We start from the raw sequence: 24,178 nt of genomic DNA, 5'->3' as shown, positions 1-24,178 counted from the left end.
AGGGCGGCTGGGCCGGGCGAGGCCGCAGGGGATGGGCAGGGCCCGGGCCCGCAAGCGCTAGCCCGCGCGCGGCCCCACTAGTGCCCGCTGTACCCCTGCCCAGGGTGCCCGCCGCCTCGCTTGCGCGCCGAGGCGGACTCCGGCTTTAGAGGAGCTTTAGGGGAGGACAGAGCCCTTATAAACAACCGGTGAACTTAGGCGAGGGGACTCCAGTAGGAGTCCTTGTGGGCGCCTCTGGACTCCGCTGCAGGCAGTGGGCGGGAGACGAAGCGACTCGGAGGTTGTGGTCCGGGGACCCATTCCTTTGCTTAATTTGGGGATCTGAAACTCAGGTCCATCGCGATCCGCACTTTGAGGCGTCCAGTGACCACGCCACAAAGGCGGTCTGTACGTGGACTCGAGTTAGTTGGTCGTGGTGAAAGTTAAGGACTTTTAAAACATGTTCATTTTGTGGAGACCTGTTCATTTGACGATATTTGGGCGTAGGACAGAAAGAAATGCTGGAAAGTAAGGTCATTTAAAATTTTTTTACTCTGAAAATTGTCCTAAGACTTTAGGAACAGTGTTGTGAAATAAAATAGTGGCTTTATACTTTTGCAGGAACACAACTTATATATTTTAAACCAGTCGGTCAAATGGAAAAGTGACGAGACCAAACAGACTTACCTGGGGGCATCTTTCATCGCTGCCCAGCTAACTAACCAACTGACGAGCTGACTAAATATCTTAGCCCAGAGTTGTTACTTGAAGCAGTATTTTAAACCTCTAAAGGTATGGGGCAGTTGACTTCAGCTTTTAGGAGGATATGTCACGATTAGTAATTGAGAACCATTTTCTTTGACGTTGGCTTAAAAACTAAACAGTTGAAGAAGTGTCGCCTAGTCTAAGGTGTGTTACAATTTTTTAAAAATCCAGTATCATGATGATGCATTTTTTCTGATGAACAAATGATTAAGGTTTCAATTGTATGACAATTAGAAGCCATTGTGATTCAAAAGGACTGAGGCATTCATAAATTGTGAATGAAGATGAAAACAATGATAAGGCTTATTCAGTGATTGGATACAGTCCTGTAGCTTTTTGGCTGACACATTTTTTATTGTTTATATTTTGTTTGGCATCGGAGTATGATTAACTTAGATATGGCTATTTTCAGCAAGTAAACGTGCACTTTAATTTAACAAAACTGGAAAAATGAATTGCTGAGCTATTTGTATTTTTAAGGCTGTGAATAATGGCCAATAAATATGATGATGAAACTGTTTCAGGTATAACGAATTGCCTTCAGCTGCAAAAGTTACCTTTCATATTACCCATCAGCAGGATTTTTTTCCCGCTTTCTGGTAAACCACATCCATTTGACATTATTTTTACGTTATTGAAGCATAGTTCAAATAAAACAAATTAAGGTAAGGTTTTCACTTGCAAAGTGCTGTACCACTTACTCTCATGTAAAGGATTGCTTTTCTATATTAGTTCATATTTCCAGCATCGGCTTTTCAGAAACATTGCTAGCGATTACATTGCATTTTCGGTTTCCTCTAAATATGTATTGAAAAGTCACTAGCTTTATCTAAATTTGTGTAAGTTAAAAATAATATTGTAGCATCGTGACATATGGAATATTACAAGCATATACAGCATAGTCATTCAGCTATCACATTAGTATTCAAGGGTGCATGCTTACCAACACTAATTCATGATGACTGATATTCTCTACTGTTTTAATAATGTAACTCTAAGTTGACATATTGAAACTGTTTTGGGGATTTAAGGTCTAGACTAGAGAAGAAATTTTAGCTTTAGAATTCTCACTTTAATATCTGTGTGACTTTATAGGTAGTGTAAGGTGTTGCAAAAGTAACATTAACGGTGTTACTTTGATATCAGACCAGTAGTTTAGTTTTGTCAGCAAAACATTTTTTAGGGTATGTAAATACAAAATAGAGAAACATTCTTAATTGATTGGAAACTTTACTAAGTGTTTCAGTTATCACAAAAGGATATCTAGGTTTTAGAAAGAATTTTCAGAAGGAGCTACAGTTAAAGTTGATATTTATCAAAGTGTTACTCAAAAGTATCAGTACCTGGATATAAATCTGTATTTATGTATCAGTATAAATCAGATGTTTAAAGAAAATTAAGAACCATCATGATATGATTTTGTATTTGCTTTTTCTAAAAATAATGTAAATCCTTAATAGTATAACTTTCACTTGGAATGATTGCATTGAATTTTTTTCTTCTTTCGCTGTTTCTCAAGTTCTTAAGGTACATTTAAAAAAATGGTTTACTGTTATATAGCAGTGGTCCAAGAACATCTAGTATTTATTCTTCTGCCTCTATATTGGTCTAATTTTCCATCCCTTTCATGGAGACCGCTGTTTCTGTGAAGAAAAAGAAATATTTCCAGTAGAATTAGGACTGTTTACTTTTATATTTGAAATTTGTAACTAGGCTATTTATTTTATCAATTTAGTTCAACTAAAGGAAGTTTAAAAAGAGAAAAAATTGGCATTACTGAATGCCAATGTGTTTTAATAAAAATTCTGAGAGAGCAAGGTGGCATATTACCTTAGCATACAGCCATTAGATCTTAGATCATTTACATGCTTTGCTTTCTTAAAAAATAATTTTCATAGTTGTTTAAAGTATTATTGTGATAATCTATTAATTAGGACATCTGAATACCTTAATCACGTTTTTTTTGATGAAGACAAATTACTATGCTCCACATTCATATCATTCAAAATCACTAAAAATATATTGTAACAGCATTAGAAAACAGTCATACTTGAGAGATGATATTTTAGTCATGGTAACACGGAAATATATGTGACTTGCTGAAAATCTCTACTTATCACTTTTTTGAGGATATGTCTCCATGTCAGAAGTAAGTGTTTTGCTTGAAAGGAATTCACATAATAGTAAAGCCCTGAAAGATATTTATAAGGCAACTGTGGACTGAGAAAGTTTGCTACTTCTATTTATCAATAGGAAAAAAGTATGTTTTAAAACATTACTTGGCAGCATTGGCAACAAACTCAAGGCAACCTTAAAAAACATTGTTTTGTGTGCATTTGCTAAGAAATTCCAAATTCAGCCCTCACATTTGCATTTTGATTGTTTAACTAAGTTATTAAAATTTTGAGATCTGTTACATGATAGATGATTGGAAGCTCAAACAAATTTAATCAAAGTATGTTTGATGTCTTTATAGGAAAATGAAATGTTACTGAACATAGTACTTAAGGATAAAAGTACTTAGAAGTTAACACATTGCTTAATATCTGTTAAAATAATATCGTATTTTTAAAAGTATGGCAAGGGTAAAGTGAGTGAGGCAAAGCTCCTCCCGCCCCCATGTACTCTTTACATCTCAAGTTTTTAGTTCATGAGTATATATGTATGTTTTTTGATCATATCAATAAATCATAGTTAAAGTCAGAATATAGGAAGTGAGTTCCCAAAGCATGTTTGAGTCCACATCTCCTTGAGCAGGGTTTCCTTTTGCATCTATTTCTAAGGGGGATAAACAAAGTTTTTGTAGTTACAGTGAATGCTGAAAGCATGGCATCAGAAAGTATATGGAGATAGGGAGGTCTTATCATGGGCTGTGGTTGCTGTGAGCAGGGCTGCCTTCCCACACAAAGAACAGATTGTGGTTTAACTCTTTCCATGGCCTAGTTTAATGTGCTCGCATAGTAACTGAATTGTTCAAATCTCTGCTGGAAACTACTGATCGGTTTAATGATTTCCTCTATGGCATTTGGTTATGCCTCATGCTGTGATGTAATCATCTACATTCTGTATTGTTATAAAATTTTGATTTAGGTTTATTCTGCTCTAGAAACATTTTACAGCAATATGTTAAAACACTTGAAAACTGCATTATTGATTGGATGGGATGTACACCTCTTCCGGATCTGAACTGCAGACTGCGAACATGCTGCAGTCTTTAGCGTTGAAACTTTGAATCTGATCTTAAAAATGAGTTCATAACTCTATGGGAGTTTGGGGGTGTCTTCTTTGTTAGAGTGTCATTTGTGATACTTTCATCATTTTTACCTGATGGAATTCATCAGTCTGCTGATTAAACAGAATTTATTCCACATAGTTCAGGGTGACCAGCCCTAAGATGTCAATGTTAACTTGGGATATAAACAGTTAGAGAAAGTTATTTTGTGGTTGAGGTGACAATACAGTGACCAGAAAAGTGGCCGCAGTGGAAGTTCTCATTTGTTTCAGATCTGGCCTTATTGCCCGCATACAGTGTGCACGACTGGATGTTAAGCTCTTTCTCGGAACAGTAAGAGGCCTGAGCTTAGGAGACAGGTTTTACCTATGGCAGGAAGTAATGAAATACTGACTGCTTTGGGAAGTAACTTGAAATAACTGGAGGTGCAAATTGTCTGCCACTCGTCGCCGCCTCCCTCCCTTATAAAAGGCGTACATGAAACAGGCAGGAAAAACGCAGGAGCCTAAGGTAAACCACTTAATTCACAAGACGGGATCTCTCCACGTGCAGATTCACAAGTCCATGCATACGGGCACCCACAGCCCTGTCCAAGAATTCAGAGGCGTAGCAGATGAATTGTATTGATTCCACAAAAGCAGGGAGTGACCAGCGGTGCACTCCTGGTGTCACCCTGCCACTGCATGCAGAGACACAAAGAATGTAAAGTTGGTGCCAAGTTGCCATTTTTCATTGTTCACCTCAGATTGATTTTTAAGGGGTTTAGAATAATTGCCACACTCATGTGATCGGTTAACAAATTAACTGACTCTGTGGGGCTTCAGACTCTATAGGAAAGCTGCCGGAAGAACATCTGAGTCAATTTTGTTTCAACTTTAGAAACTTTTATTTAAAAATGCAAGAGCGTGTCTGTGGGTCTGTTAGAGAGTAGCAGCGCGCGTGTGCGCGCGCATGTGTGTGTGTGTGTGTGTGTGTGTGTGTGTGTGTGTGTGTTGGGGGCCAGCGTTGCTGGTAGAGGGAGGGAATGCGCTGCTCAAAGTATGGAAACCTTCTGTTCAGGACACTGATACGACAAGCTGTGTCCTTTGCCCACTTTCCCTCACTGTATACCAGTTTCTCTAGTTACCACTCTTGGAATGGTGCTGTTTCAGTGTTGGAATGTTGGACGTTTGATAAGAAAATGGATCAAGTTTAATGGCGCATGCTCTTTGTGCCACCAGCAGCCTCTTGCTGAGAGCATGCTCCAAAAGCGGGAACTGTGTGGCATTACACTGAGCATCTATATGCTTTGTGTTTCTGTGCCACAGAGAAGAGAAATGAACTGTGGCATCGCTCCTGCCTTCTGAACAGCTCTGCTCCGATTAAAAAAAAAAATCTCACTGTGTTCTTTGTAAAATGGTACTGCTTAGTGTTAGTTGGTCAATCAAATATTTAAATATTGAATTAGGTGCCAAGCATCTTGGTCGCTTACGTTTTAAAGAATGTAGGATACATGGTGGGAATGAGGGGGATGGGGCCAGAGTGGAAATACAAATATAAACCTTATTTTCTTTTTTAGGAGGGAGAATCAACCTGTGAGTTTTGGTGGAAAGGGGGCAGCTTGGCATACTTTATTTTCTTCTGGTCCTGCTATTTTGATAATTTTAAATAAGAAAAGAATGTTATTTTTGTGCATAACTCTTGGTACCGAATTGGGAAGGGGTTGTGGTCTGATGTTTTGGAGCCTTTAAAAAACTAAACTGACTGTGTATGTCTTCTTTTTCCTCCTCATCTTCCACAGGATGAATTTCACCCATTCATCGAGGCACTACTTCCACACGTCCGTGCAATTGCCTATACTTGGTTCAACCTGCAGGCTCGGAAACGCAAATACTTTAAAAAGCACGAGAAGCGAATGTCAAAGGATGAAGAAAGAGCAGTCAAAGATGAGCTTCTCAGCGAAAAGCCTGAAATCAAACAGAAGTGGGCATCCAGGCTCCTGGCCAAACTGCGCAAAGATATCCGCCAGGAGTACCGAGAGGACTTTGTGCTCACCGTGACTGGCAAGAAGCACCCGTGCTGTGTCTTATCCAATCCCGACCAGAAGGGTAAGATTAGGAGAATCGACTGCCTGCGACAGGCAGACAAAGTCTGGCGTCTGGATCTAGTCATGGTGATCCTGTTCAAAGGCATCCCCTTGGAAAGTACCGATGGAGAGCGGCTCATGAAATCCCCACATTGCACAAACCCAGCACTTTGTGTCCAGCCACATCATATCACAGTATCAGTTAAGGAGCTTGATTTGTTTTTGGCATACTACGTGCAGGAGCAAGGTAGGAGCAGATTGTTCTTTCTTCTAGCCCGGCACACACTGCCCGCAAACCCCACACAAGGAACGCCTGGCTTGGGTTAGATGGTCCTGGAGGCGCCTAGGTCTCGTTCACCTGCTCTGGGGAGAGTGGCATGCCCTCCTCCACTTGCTTGTCCACTGCCATGCGCAAGCTATGGAAATAGACATGGAGCTTTCCTACCTGGATAGGCATGGATATTTAAAGACCACAAAGAGATGTGTTTTCAAGTGTCTTTGAAATAATACACTTTTTCAAAGACACAGAATAGTCCGAAGTGTTTATTACACTTCATTTTTTGTCCTCGGCTACATTCTTTACATCTAGTCATCTTTTCCCAGTTTGAAAATGTAACTTGATTTATGAATAGTCAAACCGTTCTTTAACACTCTTTGTATTAACCTCCTAACTAACGAGGTAGATCAACTTTTTTCACGGATCTAGTGCTATTGCCTTGAAAAAATAGAATTAACATTTCCTATTACAGAATGCTTAAGATAGCCAGTATCAGAAAGTATACCTTACGTAGACCTAGATTTATTTAATTTAAATATTTCTATCAACACCTACTTTTGATTGTGTAATATTCGCTGTAGATTAAAGGGATTATAGTTCTTATCTAAATAATTTATGTTATAATATTTTCCCAGAGTGACTTGGGAACACTTAATATTGTTCGTTTACTTGAGTGTAAATTCATAAAACTTACCGAGGAGGGAAGTCGCAGCTCTCCTTACAGAACAAAAACAGAAAGTAGACTGGTTACACTGGATTAAAATAAATCTCAAAAAGAATGCAGAAACCGCATACCGTACCTATTTTAAAAAATCCTTGATAAAGAGAGTGGTGTAAGTGTTGCCTGAATGATTCAAAAATAGGGGATATATTTTGCTGAGTGTTTTCTGGGTTCATGAAACATGTTTATTATTTTTATTTTTCTTAATATATTTTCTTTAAGGAGGTTTAAAGAAATGCTTCAAATAAATGTATCGGTATATAGATGTCCTTGTGTTAGCACAGTCCATAGGAAAACATTTTAAAAAACAACCTACCAAAAGTGGACTGTAGTTTAATGTGCCATAGGTGGTGGGTCATTTTCTAACTTGGCCTGGTGGTAGGGAAAGTGGCCTGCAGATAGCCAGGTGGCAGACGGTTATCTGATATGTGTTATATAAGTGTGGGATTTAGTAAATGGTATGAACTTCATCATCATCCCAAAATATAAAATATCAGAATTACTCTTTTGACTCAGAAATCTAGGTACTTACTATGTGCTTTTTGTCTTTGTATTTCCTTGGTATAGTTTTAGAGATATGCTTACAAGTCATTTAAAAATTTCTAGTTTGATTTTAAATAATGGTGCTTGATATCATACATTTGGAAATATTGTTTTTTTTTAATGAAAGATTGCATTTACTGTTTCTATACACTGAAAAATTTAAGTCCAAGTAATGACGGTTTGGGGAAAAAAATTTTTTTTTTCCCTGTGTGTCCCCAAATAAAAGCATGTTAACACATGACACTTAATTTGATTGACAGCTGTCTAGGAGGTGACATTTTAAGGTGGGCTGTATATATGTGTTGGATTGACTGTCAGTGTGTTGTAACTCTGTCGTGAAAGTCAAGGCTGGAAGTAAAGTTTTAGAAAGTGGGTCATGTAACTTTTTAGCGCAGGGAGGGAAGGTTTGCAAGCACTTCACTGCTGCTCGCCTTTTAACTTGCTTGAAGGCTAGTCCTTGAGGTGTGCACGCATGTACATTCACTCCTGGGGCAGGCAGCCAACTCTCTTGGTTGATGAACTGACAATAAAGAACATATCCTTTGGATTTGTGAAGATAGATTGAAGAAAGAAAAATGCATAAATGCCTTCTGCATTGCACCATCGGTCATGATAGTCATAAAGTTGTAAGCAACTCTTGCAGACCACATTTTCAGATAAAACATTGATTTTGTTGTTGTTTTTAGTCTCTCTTTTAAAAACCTTTTATTATTTTACACTGCGCACCTAATTTATATCTTCTGCTACCTGTGAGTGCACCATATCTTCTTAACATCTGTTGGCTGTTTCTTTGAAAAAGTCACATCAGGATGCTTTTGTGTTTTCCTTTTTTCAAAATTTATATCTTTTTCCTTTGGTCAAATGTAGGTTAATTATGTCATTTTGCAGTGCATTTGATTAAAGAAAGAATTTTAAAATATAAGTCTGTATCAGTCAGAGGGCTGCATTATCTCCCATCGTGACTTTTTATTTCTCCTCTAAGTGCATGAAAACCCACTTAAGTATGTTTTATCAATCAGGTGAAAAAGTATAAAGAAAAACATGAAAGAAAAATCAGAAAAGAAAAATGTAATGTTTGCAACAGAATGAGCAACAGAATTACCTTTCCCCCCTTTTTTCTTTCTCTCCCCACTTCTAAACGACTGGGAGGAAAACATGAGAAAGAACAGAGAGAATGCCAAAGATGGTTGCCACTGGCACCAGGATTGGCATCAGACCCTCTTTGTTTAGCTCAGGATGCCTGTGATTTGTTAGTTGGCATCCGCATTGCAGTGTGGAGTGATGTTACAATATATTGACAATTTCCAGATCTAGAAATGTCAATAGTCCTCTTGGTTATTTATACAAGATCACAAACTGCATCTCTTCTGGAGGATGACATAAAGACCAACAAATAATAAAGTTCATTGTTGACCAACTTCCTATGCTTTTTCCCTCTTTCTCTTTTGGTTCAACCCACACTTTTTTTTTTTTTTTCTTTCATGCCCAGCAGCCTCAGCCTCATCTTTTTTTGAAATGTGGAAAGAGTTACTAGAGCTTTGACACAAGCTCTAGTGCTACATCTGCATCTGATACAGTTTTGGGGAGAATGTATGCATTTTGAAATCACTTTTGATATATAGTTCATTAGACTTGTGCATCCCATGGCCGCAAGGCAGAATTTCCTTTAAAGCTAAATAAATCTCTTTGTTGTTCAGCCTCTTCTGTGCCTAGAGTCTGGTTGACCACAATTTAGTCCATTTTTGTATTGCTCCATGTTTAGGAAAGGGTCATGTTCAATATAGTCATTTATAAAATGATACCACCCCCCACTTTACCTAAAATATACACATCATGTGGGAGTCCCTGCGTTTAAATCCATAAAATCATTTGACGGTATTGATTCAGAGGGCTGCGCTTCGGCTGTTTCGTTGCTACAAGAACCGCCATTTTGTTTGTGAAGTGCCAGGCGAGGGGGAAAAAAAAGGCAGACACTGTGCTGGATGCCAATAATGGTTGCCAGTGGCACCGAGGTTGGCATCAGACCCTCTTTGTCTAGTTGCTGAATGCCTTTGATTCGTTGGTTGGCATCCGCATTGCAGTGGGCACACTGAAAAGTTTTTGACAATCCCTGAATGAAAGCTGCTTGCTTGTTTGCTGCAGCAAACCTTAGCTGATAGAAAACCCTTCCTTTTATCTATTTTTTTTTTTAGGTTTCTTTTTTTTTTTTTTCAAAGATGGTGACAGATTAAAGGAAAAAACAGCTCTGAAGTGGCCTCCATTTTCCCCAAGATATTAAAGATGTCCAGGGATTCTTGGGCAGGTGGTACCTATTCCCCATATTGTCTTTGTTACTGCCTTCTTGAAAGCAAAGCAAAACAAAACAAAACAAAAACCAGGCAAGCCTCGCGCAGCACACCTTCTCGGGACAGAAGTACGCTGTAGGATGCTGGGTGTGCTCTGGGAAGGGTATGGAGGGCTAGCTGGCTGCAGTGACATGGAATGCACTTGCCAGGACTGACTGTGGCTTTCAGTCACATCACTGCGTATTTCTTAGGCAATTTTTAGTTCCTTCAGTTTCCACACTTCCAAATTTTACAGTAACCCACTGAGAGGACCTTTCTATTTTTTTTCTAGTTAGTAATGTGTAACAGGGTAAACGTTAAAAAAAAAAGAAATGAGAAAACCTTCATGAGGAAACCTAACGTCAGGAAGACCAACCAAAAGGCTGAAATCATTTTGGTTGAAGTTTCCTAGATGGTCTGCATTCATATTGCTTTCTGGTTAACCACCATTATCTCGTTAATTAATAAGAAGGATTAGCAGTGCTACCCAAAAGGCTACACAGAAGGAAGTCTGGCCTGTGGAGGCGTTGAGTGGCCACACTGTGTCCTGTCTGAAGAGTGGCGTGGGGTAGGGGGCTGGGCTTTCTCTGAGGCAGGAAAGGGTTTTGAAGAAAGAGATGGGTCACAACACACTAAGATGTTTCAGGATCTCTAGAGAGAGTAACTGTTGTCATGTATTTAACAGATTCGAGTTTCAACTCAGCCTGACTGATTTTTGGACTGTGTTTTGCACTCTTATTAAACATGTTTTGGAGTGCTAAAGAGGCCTGGAACCTCGTGGCTCTCACGAGAGAGGAGTTTCCCTTTTAGCCTTGTGGAATCCTTAAAATCGTGGATGGTAACTTCTGTTGTTTTATTGGTAACTGATATGATGATCAAAGTGCATTTCAACATTGTGAAAAACGTGACTTGTTTACAGGGGAAGTTGTAATCATTATTATTGTTTTTGAAATAGAATCCTTCCTGGTTGTCACATCTCATTAGGGAGGAAGCAAATGCGAAGAATTGTTTTCCTCCCTCAGTTACTGACTTTTAGAATCCTTTTGGGTAACAATTATTTTTTTTTTTATGAAAAGCTTAAGTAGATCATTGTTTGCAAGTTGACAGCATATTTTAACTTTTTAATAAATTTCACTTCATTTGCAGATTCCCATTATGGGGAAAAGGAAGCTTTCATAATCTGTTAAAACGGATTGGTGGGCTTACATTGTGAAATGCTCAGAAAGCATGACAGTTGTATGCATGTTTGATTTAGGGGAACACTGTTAAGTTTTCCCATCTAGCGTCCTGTCCTTGACTGAACTTATGAACTCTAGTGCACACTTGTTTGCATTCTGGCTCTCGCACAATTCAGCAGATAAAGAAGGGCTCTTACTGGCCTGTCTTGCTCCTAGGCTTAATGAGACCTTTGTGGGAACATATATTGTAATATGAGATATGTAGCAATTTTCTCACTGATAAGAAGAAAACACAGGCCAGAAGTTTGCCCTCTCTGCCATGATGTTCCTGCCCTGATAGCTTTGCTGGACAATTCAAGAGTTAAACTCGGAGGCCCCAGTTGCCAGCTGGGAAAGCTTGGCATCTGTGTTCTGATATGGCAAACCAAGCTCTTGAATTGCTCTTAATATGATCTCACTTTTCAAAAGGGAAGGAGAGAGAAGGAGAGAGGGAGAGAGAGGTATATCATTTGTTATATCAATTATGATTTTCAAATATTTAAAAAGTATGTAATGATCCACTTTTTGGAGGCAGCAAAGGTTGGTAAAATGTCCTGCTGACAGCATTGGGTGTCACTCTCTGCATGATACCCTCTCGCCGTATATGCTGCACTATACATTTTGTAATGAAAAATATTCATCTAGATTACACGTTTGGATTTGCAAATTTAGTGCACTATGCCTCTTGTGTGGGAAAATAACTCCATATGCAAAAGGACCAAAATGATGTTCATTATTCAGGAATCAAGGTAATTTGGGGGAACAGTGCAATGACAGGAGATGATGCTTAGGTCTCCCAAGGGGTGCTCCCTGACAGATACAGGGTGTGTGCCTGCAGACTCAGCTGGGCAGGAGCCATTGAGGAGGCCTGTTGCCACTGCTTTAATTCTTTAAAGTTTCTGTGTTCTAAAGTGGTAACCTAAGAGGTATATCCACACATAGCTGTACTATAGATTTCGTAGGATTTTTTATTTACTTACTTGTTTTTCCCTAAATTTGGAATTTACAAGGAAACTGCCAAAAGGAAGTTAAAGTTTTAATCCTCCATTAACTTTTTTTTAAAATTAATTTATTTATTTAATTTTGGCTGTGTTGGGTCTTCAAAGCCGCACGCGGGCTTTCTCTAGTTGCGGCCAGCGGGGGCTACTCTTCATTGTGGCGTGTGGGCTTCTCATTGTGGCGGCTTCTCTTGTTGCAGACTATGGGCTCTAGGCGTGCGGGCTTGCTTCAGTAGTTGTGGCTCGCGGGCTCTAGAGCACAGGCTCAGTAGTTGTGGCGCACGGGCTTAGTTGCTCCACGGCATGTGGGATCTTCCCGGACCAAGGCTCGAACTCGTGTCCCCTGCATTGGCAGGCGGATTCTTAACCACTGTGCCACCAGGGAAGCCCCCTCCGTTAACTTTTTACTCTTAAGTTTGGCACTATAATTTGGAACAACAATCCAACATATCTGATGAGTAAAGTCTGTCTCATAAACTTTCATTCTGCTTAACTGAACTGAGAAACTAGACCAGTGGGCTTAAAAAAACTGTTTTGTGACACTTTTACCCCTGCCATCCCTGCCAACCAGTTGGAATTTCAGCACCTGAAGAGGGAGGGACCCAGTGGGAGGCTGCGCCAGAATTCTCTGGAATTCATAAAAGTTGAGATAAATAGGTTTTCACGTCTGTCATCCCAGTGGCTTGCATGATAACTGACTTTATAATCAAAAGAATCATTATTGCTTTGTTGGAAGGTTAAGGTTTCAGAGAGTGGAAGTAGCCTAAGGGGCGCTCATTAAGATAGGGAATTATTAAATATCTGAAAAAGATGGGCGAAGGCAAGAGTGATCCCTGGCTCTGAAACTAGTTTTAGGTGGAAGTGTCTCTGCAGTTTGTGGAAAGGTAGCATTTCCTAGTTTGAAGTTGAGGAGAGTTGAACTTGTGACGCTTGAGGAGTTTGTCCATGTATGCGCTGTGACAGAGCAAGTGATCAGCCAACGTTATGTTCAAAGCAGTTTTACAACCTTTTTTCCCTCCATCCTTGTGGCAGAGGAATAATTTTAGAAATCTCAAGGACTAGTGGTTATGTGATGGGAAACAGGAGTTATTACAGCAGCATGCCTCAGCGCCAAGCATAGCAAGAGGGGAGCTTCCTCTTCAAGCTCACTTTTCTGTGGCAGCGTGGTATGTCGTCTCATCTTAAAATACATTCTTGGGTCCTTGAACTCTAATTATGTGATGTGGTTAATTTCACTGAATTCCATTGTTGGGATTTGGCATAGAGAAAAAATCACCAAACTGCAGAGAACTTGCGAACTTTAAGTGCGTGCTGTGGAGGAGGGAGTCTGCGGGATTAGTTTGTATTAGACTGGATGGTATAGGATGTGAGGCTAATGGGACTTGAATGCTTGGGCTTTTGGGTTGTTATATTATTCAGAAAATTGGAAGAAATGGCCACCAATTAACCAATGAGGTGGAAAGACCTTGAGGCTGAATTGAAGGCCACACATACAAGAAAAAAATACCCTCAAAATTACATCAAGCAATGTTCTAAGAGGGGAATGCAAACTCTTCTTGTGCATAAATATATTGTTTATAATAAAACACTTAGATACACATATTCTCTCTGTTTACGATGATAGTTTAAACAGGACGGCACTGATGAATCACAGACAAAGAACTCTGAATAAGAACTATATAATTGAAAATATGGGGTGATGGATGAAGTAATTTTACTAGCTGAGAGTTGCCTGGAGGTTGTTTATTTTCAGAATCCCATTTTAAGGCAGTTCAGAGCATGTAGTAAGTTATGGATGAAGCACAAATCAGTTGAAAATGGGATTTGTTTAAACAAGCGCAAAAAAAGAAAATAAGAATTGCTTTTGAGAAAAAAATTCTTTAAATATAGTGCAGTTTTAAAATTCTGGCTAGCGTCAACTCCATGTCTCAAAGTAGAAACTTTAATAAATAGTATCGAGTTGAATTGTAAAATACATGTATCTCCCACAAAACTACACAAAAGCATTTAACAAGCATCAGTTCATAATTGTGACACTAATACATATTCTGATGCAGCATGAAGCTGAGGATTTTTTTTAAAACTTCATTTTTCAAAACTCACATTGAAAAATATACATGGGGAAATGTATTGCTGTTAACAGGGAATGGTAGAGCTTAGGACAAAGATCTGATCATCAGCACAGATGTTAAGATAGTTATTTGAAATAGGGTGTATTTTGTAATTCGTGTGAGTAGGGGATTACATTTGTGCCCATGTTAATAACCCGAGTATGTCAATATGAAGTCTATACCCCTCTATTAGTGAATTCTGAAGTGTGAAAAATGTTCCTGCTTAGGACAACTTGTATTTTATTATTCTGACATCTGCAGTTTCTGGATGGATTACCTTAAATTTGCTATGCTATGTTAAAAGCCTTGTTTTATGAGGTTGGTCTCAGCTTCTGGCCTTAGTGTCAGGAACCCTGCTACGTGATGCAACTTGCCTTGTTAGGTTTAATTGACCAAAGCTGATGTGTTAAAACAATTCATTTGTGTTGTAACTTATGCCCTGGCTAACTTGCTACCTGAATCCTTTGACCTTGACTTGTCTGGGTCATGAAATGGCTGCAAGCTGTTTGACCTTTCTATTGTGTAGTAATGTCACTGTTTCCTCTTATTCTTTTATGGTAATAGCTGACAAAAAGCCCCAGCCCTGACTTTACACCCCAGTGGATTCCAGGCGTCCCTTCGCAGTAGCGATGTCTTCTGTTTGACATGGTCTAGCCGTAGAAGTGACTTTCTTTTGTTTGCTGACAGCGATGGGGACAGATTTGCAGCTCTCCTTGCTCCAGGAGGTGGGGGGTCGTATTCTGGCATTTAGAGGGATTTGGATTTCTTCTGCCTAGATTTTCAGTTTCCGTGTTTTACGATTATTCATATCACCATTTCCTTTTCCCCTCTCTTCTGAGGTTGGCTTTTCAGCTTTTTATATTTATGATTTCCTTAATAATTGCTTTTCAACATTTTCGGCTGTTACAATAAAAATATTTTATTGTCGCTATATAGGGTAAAACTGGTAAATTTAGTTATGCTTTGGATTAGCAATGCGTAAGTCCTAAAATGACTGACTTATAAACTTCACCTCTTAAACTTGTCTGGTATTGGAAAAAGCTGTATACTAAACATGTAGGATTAAAACAAAATTTTTAAGAAATGAGAGTCATGTCGTAACTTTACACAGTCCATCTTATAGTTTTAGGGGAAACCTATTCTTGCGACTTAGATAGCTAAATTTCAAAGCATAGTGAACCATTGGTAAATCTGAAGCTTTTACTTCTTTGGGGACATTTGCCAGCATGTGAAATTCAATGCTTATTTTAACAAATATAAAAATTGTTTTTTCCCTTCTTTATGAAACCCTCCTATGCAAAAATAGAGAATTTTACCTCTGTTCTCTTCCGAAGCAGTGAAATAATTTTATTTTTAAAATATTGGAAATGCCTTCTAAAATGTTAAAACACAGATATTTTTATCCTACCAAATTTTTCTTTGCCAAATATGACATTGTAGTTCATGATTTTTCCTATATTTGCCAGATTAAATATTTAAAATCCAAGCTGTTACATTTTATTTTTAAATTATTAGAGGGAAAAAAGGAAGTTTAAGTTAGAATGTGCATTTCCTTACTTGTATGTCCCATACTGTTTATCCATGTGTGTGGATACACTGACAGATGAGAGACAATGTGGTCCAGGCACAAGAACCTTGGAAGAAAACATGCAATTTTTCTATTCCCATTTTAAAAATACCTGAAATGGCAGGTGAGAGAGTTTTTCTTTTTCTTTCTTTCTTTCTTTTTTTTTTTTTTGGTTGTTGCTGTTTTAAACTATTTTTCCCCCAGGAATGTTCACAAGATCAAGGAATTTAAATGCTTTTCAGCATTAATTGTGTTGATAATCCAGCATCCTGCGGATCCAAGGAAGAAAGGTAAATGAAACGTCTGATTTTGGTCAATAGCCTCAGTGTCTCTCTCCTGTCCATAAAACCCAATCTAGACTTGAAAACACCTCTCATGCCTTTCTGCTCACTCATTGGTGTTTTCATTGGTGGAGTCCACCAAGAATCGAGTTTGGATGTGGTTAGTGGGCTAATGGGTCATATGCAGTGGGACTGTGATACAAGAACAGCGGCCAGCCCCCAAGGATTTAAAAAATGTCTGTGATTTCTTCCAGAAGTCTGCCTCAGTTCCTCCACCGAAATGATGTAAAACAAATCGCAGCTGCTGAGTTAAAGAGCCTAAGTTCCTGGATCATGTGTAATTGATGTGTGTGTGTGTGTGTGTGTGTGTGTGTGTGTGTGTGTGTGTGTGTGTGTTGCAGAGTTGAAAAGAAGTGAAGGTAGAGAAAAAAAGAGAGAAGTAGGGCCTAGATCTTTCAGGAATGACTTAAGAAGGATGGTTCATTCATAGATTGAGGAGTAAATAACATACCATTTAAAATATTCTGTCAGCTTTGGATTTTGGATTCCTTCACAGTTGAGCACATCTCCCTTCTTCCTGCCTTTTAGTTTTTGTAGAACATAGAAAAATAAGCGCATGAATGTGACACGTCTTCGTAGTCTTGCTTCTTCTCTTTATCAGTTTTGTGACCTTGGCTACGTCACTTACGCTCCACGTGCTTTAGTTTTCTGTCTTGTAAAATGAGGATTAGAATGCCCGCTTCGCAGGGCTGTTTGAGGATTACATGAAATAATTCATGTAAGTAAAAGCAATGATGTTATTAATAAGAGTGATTATTGCTCTTTATAAAGGAACATGGCATAATATAGACATCCGGAGGAGATGCCCAATAGTGAAGAGAATGAGTGATTAGGTGTTGCAGCAAGAGGTCATCAGTTTGTGTGTATCTCAGGTGATAAGACCCTCCAAAGAGAAAATGAAAAGTCCCAGTCACAGTGATGTGTATAGATATTTCCTAGTAGGAACATGTTCCTAGTTGTATATGGTTTTTATATCAACTTAAAGTAGAATTACTGTACAGTTTTAGCAGTCCTCTATATCAGACTTATCAGAGAGTTAATTTCTTGGTCAATCTAGGAGTCCCTGAAAGGAAGGAGTAAAATAATTTTATTAGTTGGCTCTTTGAGTAAATAACTTTGTGTTAAGTGAAGGGTGTAGTAGGAAGTACTTGTAATTCATTGTACTCCAGTGAAAACATAGGACTTTTAGTTATAAAAACATGAAATTGCCAACATTTGGGAGAGCTACACTTATGTTTTAGATTTGGTTGGACAGAAGTGGTGATGTTGTGGACTGGATTGTTCTAGAGGAGCAGGCTGCTGGTTTTTAGACTCAAGTCTGAAAGTGTCTTATTTAAAAACGATCCCTAGTTGGGTCAAAACTCAAAATGTTTCATTAGTTATGTGAATTGTTTTCACTTTATTGCCACTGGACTCTTCCTCTTTAAGTCAGTCTTTCCCACTAGTCATTTTTTATGGTGTTAAGAAAATTAATTAAATAATCTTTAGAGGAAAAAAGTTAATATTTCTTACTTAAAGTGATGTCACTTTTTCTAAGAACAATTGAAAGCCAAATGGGAAGTGGTTAAAACATCTTCTTCTTCTTCCCAAATTAGATTTAGGATTAGCGCTTGAGTTTTGTGGCTCTGGTTGGTTGGATCCGGTGGTCCTGAAGCCTCTCTTGTGGGCCAGATTTTCCTTGGGGAACCAGTCATGGTGCTTCTTGCCCATGGGCGGTGGGTTGCTCCTCTCACTTACTTTGTACAGCAGATTTGCAAAGTGGACAGGTTAGCCCATACCCACAGTCTCTACTAGGGAAATATCTTAAGTCACACGTCACACTGATGCAGTGCAAAAAAATTTCATATTCTTCTATGCAGCATTTTAATTATAATTATACTTAGGGTTTCTGGCCAGGAGTTAATAGGAAAAGTTATCTCACTGTTTGTCTGTTAAAGGGTAACTAGGGTGTGCAGAAAGTAGAATCAGGACATTGATTAGCTTGCTCTGATTATGGCACATAATTTTTAATAATCTGTGTCATGTCTTTTCTTTTTGAGAACATACCTGATGTTGCTATTCCGTTCAAAATCAAGAAGCATGTATTTTATTTAGTACATAAAAAAGTACATCCAGAATTTTTTGACGTGTGTAAACTGGATTGCTGTTGATGGCAGAAGGATTTAGTATTTTGTCCTTCTAATACATTTGAAAAGCTTTGTTTGCACTTAGGATTTAAAGTTGATATTGACCGGAAATGGTCAATATGCATTGACCATGTATGCAAATCGATGCATACATGATTCTTAAATACTGGTTGCCTTTCTTAGCCTCCTGGTGAAGCTAACATATTTCTTTAAATTTCCTGATGGTAAAGCATTAATATTTTTGGTTAAGACTTACAGTTATCATGTAACAGTATCTGTTCTATTTACAGTCTCCAAATAAGGGAAAAGCTGCTTATAGTAATATGAGGATCACTGGTCTTACAATAATTAAATAGACTTGTTATACTACATTAATCCCTTTTGGAACATTTGGAATGACTTCTTAGTACTAACAACACAGTATTAGGGCCTACAATTAATCTGCTTTTTGTATCCAACATTTATATAATATAAAACGTGTATAGAGAAACATATTTCAGGTTTAAGATGAGTTCATAGGAGGACAAAATGAAATTATATTGGACTATTAAGGAAAATGAATATGATTCTAAGTACTGATAAAATATGGAATTCATTTCGAGTTAGCATAGGTAGACAAATTGTTTTTCATAAGTTTTTGTTTTTTTGGTGAAGACCTTTTTTTGGGCTCTCAGAATAACGTTTTGGGACTTCCCTGGCGGTCCAGTGGTTAAGACTTCGCCTTCCATCGCAGGGGTTGTGGGTTTGATTCCTGGTCGGGGATTCCACATGCCTCATGGCCAAAAAACCAAAACATAAAACAGAAGCAATATTGTTATAAATGCAATAAAGACTTTAAAAATGGTCCACTTAAAAAGAAAAATCTCAAAAAAAAAAAAAAAGAATCGCTTTCCGCCGGAGGTCCAAGATTTGCACGTGACACACCAGATATATGCAGTATGAAAGGGAAGCATTTGTTCAATCTAATATCCAGGAGGTGTGTTAACACCTTGTGAGCTGGTGTTTCTTGCTTGGTCCCTGCTTTGATACAGCTATTTATTAATCCTGGAGAAAATGAAGCAGACCCAATTTCAAAGTCTGGTCCAATCTTTTTCTGTGTTTCATGGACATGATTTAAGTTAAGGACAGACTGGGCATTCACTATTCAAACAGAATTATTACAGATTTGTTAAAGAGAGTTCTGAGTTAGGATTGTGTTTACATCTTCTGTTGTGGAAGCCCCATGAGGCATAATTTCCTCCTCTATGTGGGTTCTTTTATTTTTGTTGAGTTTTTCACACCCGGGGATGTGAATTCAACCTTGGGTATTCCAGTTACAGGGAAACAATTTTGTGAAGGATGTAGTATTAGTTCATTTCTGGGGCAGATTGCATGCATATGTACAGAGTACCATGGAAGTGCTGGGATTATTGAGTGGTTTGCAGCCATTTTAGAGCATGTGCCTGGGACCAGCTAACACATTGTCAGGGAAAACATGATGTAGCAACAATATTAGATCATGCAAATGAGACTACTGAATAGTAATAGTTATGGGCAATATTTTGGAAAACACTGATTAGTGACAGTTTTATTACAGCAAATGTATGTATCAAGTCCCCAGATTTCATTGTAATGCACTGAAAACAGATGTCAAAGTGTCCCAAACAGAATTTCATGGTTAATCTACATATTGCATGGAAAGTACAAACAAACCATTTAGAATTCTGTTATTTAATCCTTTTAGAAGGAATGAAAATATACAATTTAGATTTACTCCATTCTTTCTTTTAATTTCAGTTTTTGTTTCCTAGGGGCTGATGATAAATTATTTTTTTTTCTTTGCTATTTTCTTAAGATGCATATGGGAGAAGACATATCTGCATATGGACATGGTTTTACTTAACATACTTTGAACTGTAAGTTTCTGAACATAAGGTCTTTGCATTAAAAAAAAAAAAAAAAAGGCTCTAAATTATTTAGTGACCTGGTAATGGAATTAACCTTCTTCTATTCCTTTGTTTACTGATGTAGAGTTTCACTCTATGCCACATAGTGACTGAAGCAGCGTGCTGAAGCGGAAGGGAGGAAAATTGGTAGCCCTCCCTCCTGCAAGTACCTGGGAGACTTGGGGCCTCTCAGTGACTCAGTTTCTTTATCTGTCAAGTGACAGAGTTGGCCAGAAGACTTCCACTATCCCTCTTAGCTCCAGCATCTTAGGAATTTGGCTTCTGGTTACCCTGGCAGGGGGAAGATCCCCTTCACATTAAGCAATATTTAATGAAGTTTAGCATACTCTTGTTAAATCTGGGATTTTAATACGTTTTATTTATTAAAGAGAAATAGAAAATGTGTAACCTGACTCTTGAGTAACACTTTCATGTTGCTCAATTCAAAGTCCAATAGTCAAATCATTTGGTTCAATCTAGATAAAAAGCTTGCTTTTTAAAGAAAGAGGTCTTTAACTCATAGATTTTTAGAGCTGGAAGAATCCCTAGAGACCTTCTCACTTTACAGCTGTGGGTACTGAGTCTAAGAGAGGCCCAAAGCCACTTTGGTTGTTTGCATTAGTTTTACTGCTACATGGGCATAAATAAGCATAAATAATTAAAAGTGTTATTTTGTGAACATAGCAGCAAGTTTTTTTAGGTACAAAGAGAAAAATTGTGATTAAAAGATACGTGTTATCATTTGTAATTTATTGAAACCAATTGATTCAAGAGTTCAGTTTTTTTCTTTTATAGCTTTTCATAGGATATATTCTATTGAAGTCACCCTGTAGCTATGGTCTTCATGAGGATGACTATCTTTATCTTTTTCAGTGGGTGAAAAAAACTGATTAAGTTATGGTCAACTAATATGGATTTGATCGTAGTTGGAAAACAGAAAGGATCCATTAAAAATGTACTGCCAGATTTCCAGTAACCATTAAAGGTCATGTTTGAGACTGGTTGTAAGAAAAACTTTTTCTTGAAAGTCAGGTATTGGAAGAAAAAATGGGAGCTGGTTATGAGGAGCTGATTTAAGTTCTGCTTCCTGGATGTCTACAATTTTCAGATTAGCTTGATAATTACTATGTCTCCATTTTCCTTTGTGTGGTGCATATCTCTCATCTTAGTTTAAAAAACTGCTTTTCTTTTCCAGTTTAAAACAAACATTCATATGCCTTCTTTTATTTGAGATGTTTCTAAGAATTTTTTCTTAGTTTAATTTTAGAAACCCAAACATGTTAAATTCACAAGAGGCATTCAATTTTAAAAGGAAACTTTCAGTGAATCCTTTTGCTAAGGTAAGAATTCTTTTATAACGTGAAAGATTTGTCTATAAATTATGAGTGTCCTGTAATGTACTTACATATATCAAGGCACCCCTGAGTATAGCAGAGATTAATAACTTTTAAAGCAGAGATATTAGCAGTATTAGAAAAAGTTTAATATCAGCTACTTTTAGCAGCTAACTTCTGGTTTGAGAGTTTATGAGGAAAGCTTGAAACCATGTTTTCAAGGCACAATTGTAGATGGAAAAATAGATGAGTAAAAGTCGGGTATATGTAAGTGAATGACAGCAAAATCGGTAGAAATGTTGTGGGAGCACATTATAAAATAGATAATAAGTATTTATGGAATGAATGAATATAAATTACTTAAACTGAATATAGAACATTAAGGGCAAATCAGATAACTGCTGCTGTGGTAGTTTAAAAGTTCCTCAAACTGGGAAGAACTGATTTTTACTGAGACTTGTTTTGTTTTCTTTTATATCTCCACTGGTGACTGGTCACTGTATAAGAAGTGTCTGTATCTTTTATGTGCTTTAAGTTTCAGGAATGAGTAAAATAAAACCATATGAAGTGTAGTATCTGTATTAGCAATCGAACATATTCTAGAATCAAGCTGGGGCTTTAAATGTTTGTTTTACTGTTATTCACTATGTGGTTAGGTAAATTGGTTATATTTTCTAAGATTCAGTTTTTTGAGCTGTGCAGTGGGTTGTGAGGGTGAAATGAGAAAATGCTTGTGACGTGCTTAACACCATGCCTGTCATATTGCAGATACTCAGTAAGATGTTTGCAATTATTGCTGTGACTTGTAATTAGCGACCACTATGGTGCTTGCTCATAGTAGGTACTGAGTATTTATTTGTTCAATGAATGAATGCTTACCACCTATACTAAGGATTCTGGAAGACTTGATCTCCCTTTTGTGGGGCAGAGCATTAAATTAGGGACAGTACTCTGCCAAAAGTAGGAAGAAACATATTATGATAGCAAAAATTAAAATATTTTAGTTTCTATGTAATGTCTCAAAATCGATCCATAAAGAAATGAACGATATAGAAGCACAGTGAATCATAATGCTCACTTCAGTGTCTGTAGGTGACTGAACGAAATAGCCTTACCTAGGAGCGTAAAGACATGCTGGATTCTTGTATAAATTTCTGCTTAGAATCCAGTATACTTTACATTATCCATTTTTCATAAGACTTTTCATTTGGGTTATCAGGAAATCTCAGACATAAACATAATCAGAAAGAAAAAAGAACGTATCTGTAACTGTTGCCTAGCAGGGAATACCTGAGGCACTGGTATCTTATGCAGGAAACCGAGACTTTAAAATCCCAAACGTTTTCATGGGCTCGAATGGGGATATATATTTTTTCTCCTTTGTGTCTCTGATAGCGCTGAATTATAGTCCCGCAAAAAGCTGAGAAGAGAGATCTTATTATTTTGTGTAAGGTTATTTTCTGAAGAATAATTTTGGACTGCTTTGTCTTATTCATTAAAAATACATTACATAATTTTAAAAAATCATTTCACTAACATATATTTTAAGTGCCTAAAAAATTTTGGTGTTGGCAACTTTTCCTCAATAGTTATTCGGTAATAATCTTTATCCTGTTATTATTCATTTGACCAGTCATTATTAGGTTTTCCTGAAGAGTGTGTGTGTGTGTGTGTGTGTGTGTACGTAGATATGGTACATTAATTCTTTTTATTTGGTGTGTGATTAATATGATTCTGCATATATCATATAGTCAGGAAAGTGGACACGTATGGATTTATTAAAATGTATCTTTCAAGGAAAATATAAAACACTTGATATACAGGTGAAAAACAGTTGAGAAATGCATTTATTGAGTGGGAGCTCTGTACTAAGCATTTCAATACTTTAAAGGGTTAGGAAAAAATAGTGAAAATATAGATGACCTTTCCCAAATAATTTATCAGTAGAAAAGAGAGGATAATGGTCACCTGTAGTGAGAGAAAGAAAAATGACCAAGATAGTGGAAAAAGTATACAACTAACTAATGGTCTCACCAACTACTATATATAGTTGGATTTGCCTAGCTCTCTGGGTGGAGACCCTGTGGGACTGCACTGGAAAGGTCACAGAGAGGAGGTGAATCTCAAGCAGAGTTTTCTCAGGGGTTATATAACAAAAACAAAACAAAATGAGGTAGATAACCAAGAATCTGCATCTTATATAAATGAATTCTATTTGGCAATGACATATACTATATGAGAATTATATATTTTATTATTTTGGTAGCCTAACAGATTTGGTGTTTTTAATAATTTATTAATAAGGGAAAAATCTAATAGTAAGTTGTAACCCAGATGCTAAAATACTCAATACTAAATGGCTTTGATTAATTAATCTCTTTTTTAGGGTAGATAATAATATTCTAATAATTCTAATTAAACAACATTATTCTTATATATAGCTTAGCTTCAGATTTCAGTGTAATCCTGTATACATTGTTTTAAAATGTTTTATTTAATATGTTTTTAATTTATCTAATAATTTGTTTTAGATATTTTAGAATTGAGAAGATAATTCTATAGGCAGTTAAAAAATCTGGAAAGCAGAATATGCTGCAAAAATATTTTGCTTAAAATACACTCTAAAGTTAGGTGAATTCAGTTTCGTGTCCAG

General features: G+C 37.4%; 1 protein-coding gene across 15 annotated transcripts in view; it reads left to right on the top strand.

Moving 5' to 3' along the window:
• The window catches only part of NFIB (nuclear factor I B), a 450,728-nt gene that overhangs the window by 216,768 nt on the left and 209,782 nt on the right, over positions 1–24,178 (top strand). For 11 of the 15 annotated variants that reach the window (XM_060300938.1, XM_060300937.1, XM_060300936.1 and 8 more), the window contains one exon: positions 5,757–6,288. In XM_060300938.1, coding sequence (XP_060156921.1) covers positions 5,757–6,288 — 532 coding nt within the window. Of the gene's footprint in view, positions 1–5,241; positions 5,375–5,756; positions 6,289–24,178 lie in introns of those variants that run through there. The other 4 variants (XM_060300944.2, XM_060300948.2, XM_060300951.1 and 1 more) reach the window with 2 other exon arrangements.

Source organism: Globicephala melas, chromosome 6 (assembly GCF_963455315.2).
Source record: "Globicephala melas chromosome 6, mGloMel1.2, whole genome shotgun sequence".
Lineage (NCBI taxonomy): Eukaryota > Metazoa > Chordata > Mammalia > Artiodactyla > Delphinidae > Globicephala > Globicephala melas.
The sequence above is the reverse complement of the archived record's forward strand: the minus strand, read 5'-3'. Positions and strand labels throughout refer to the sequence as shown.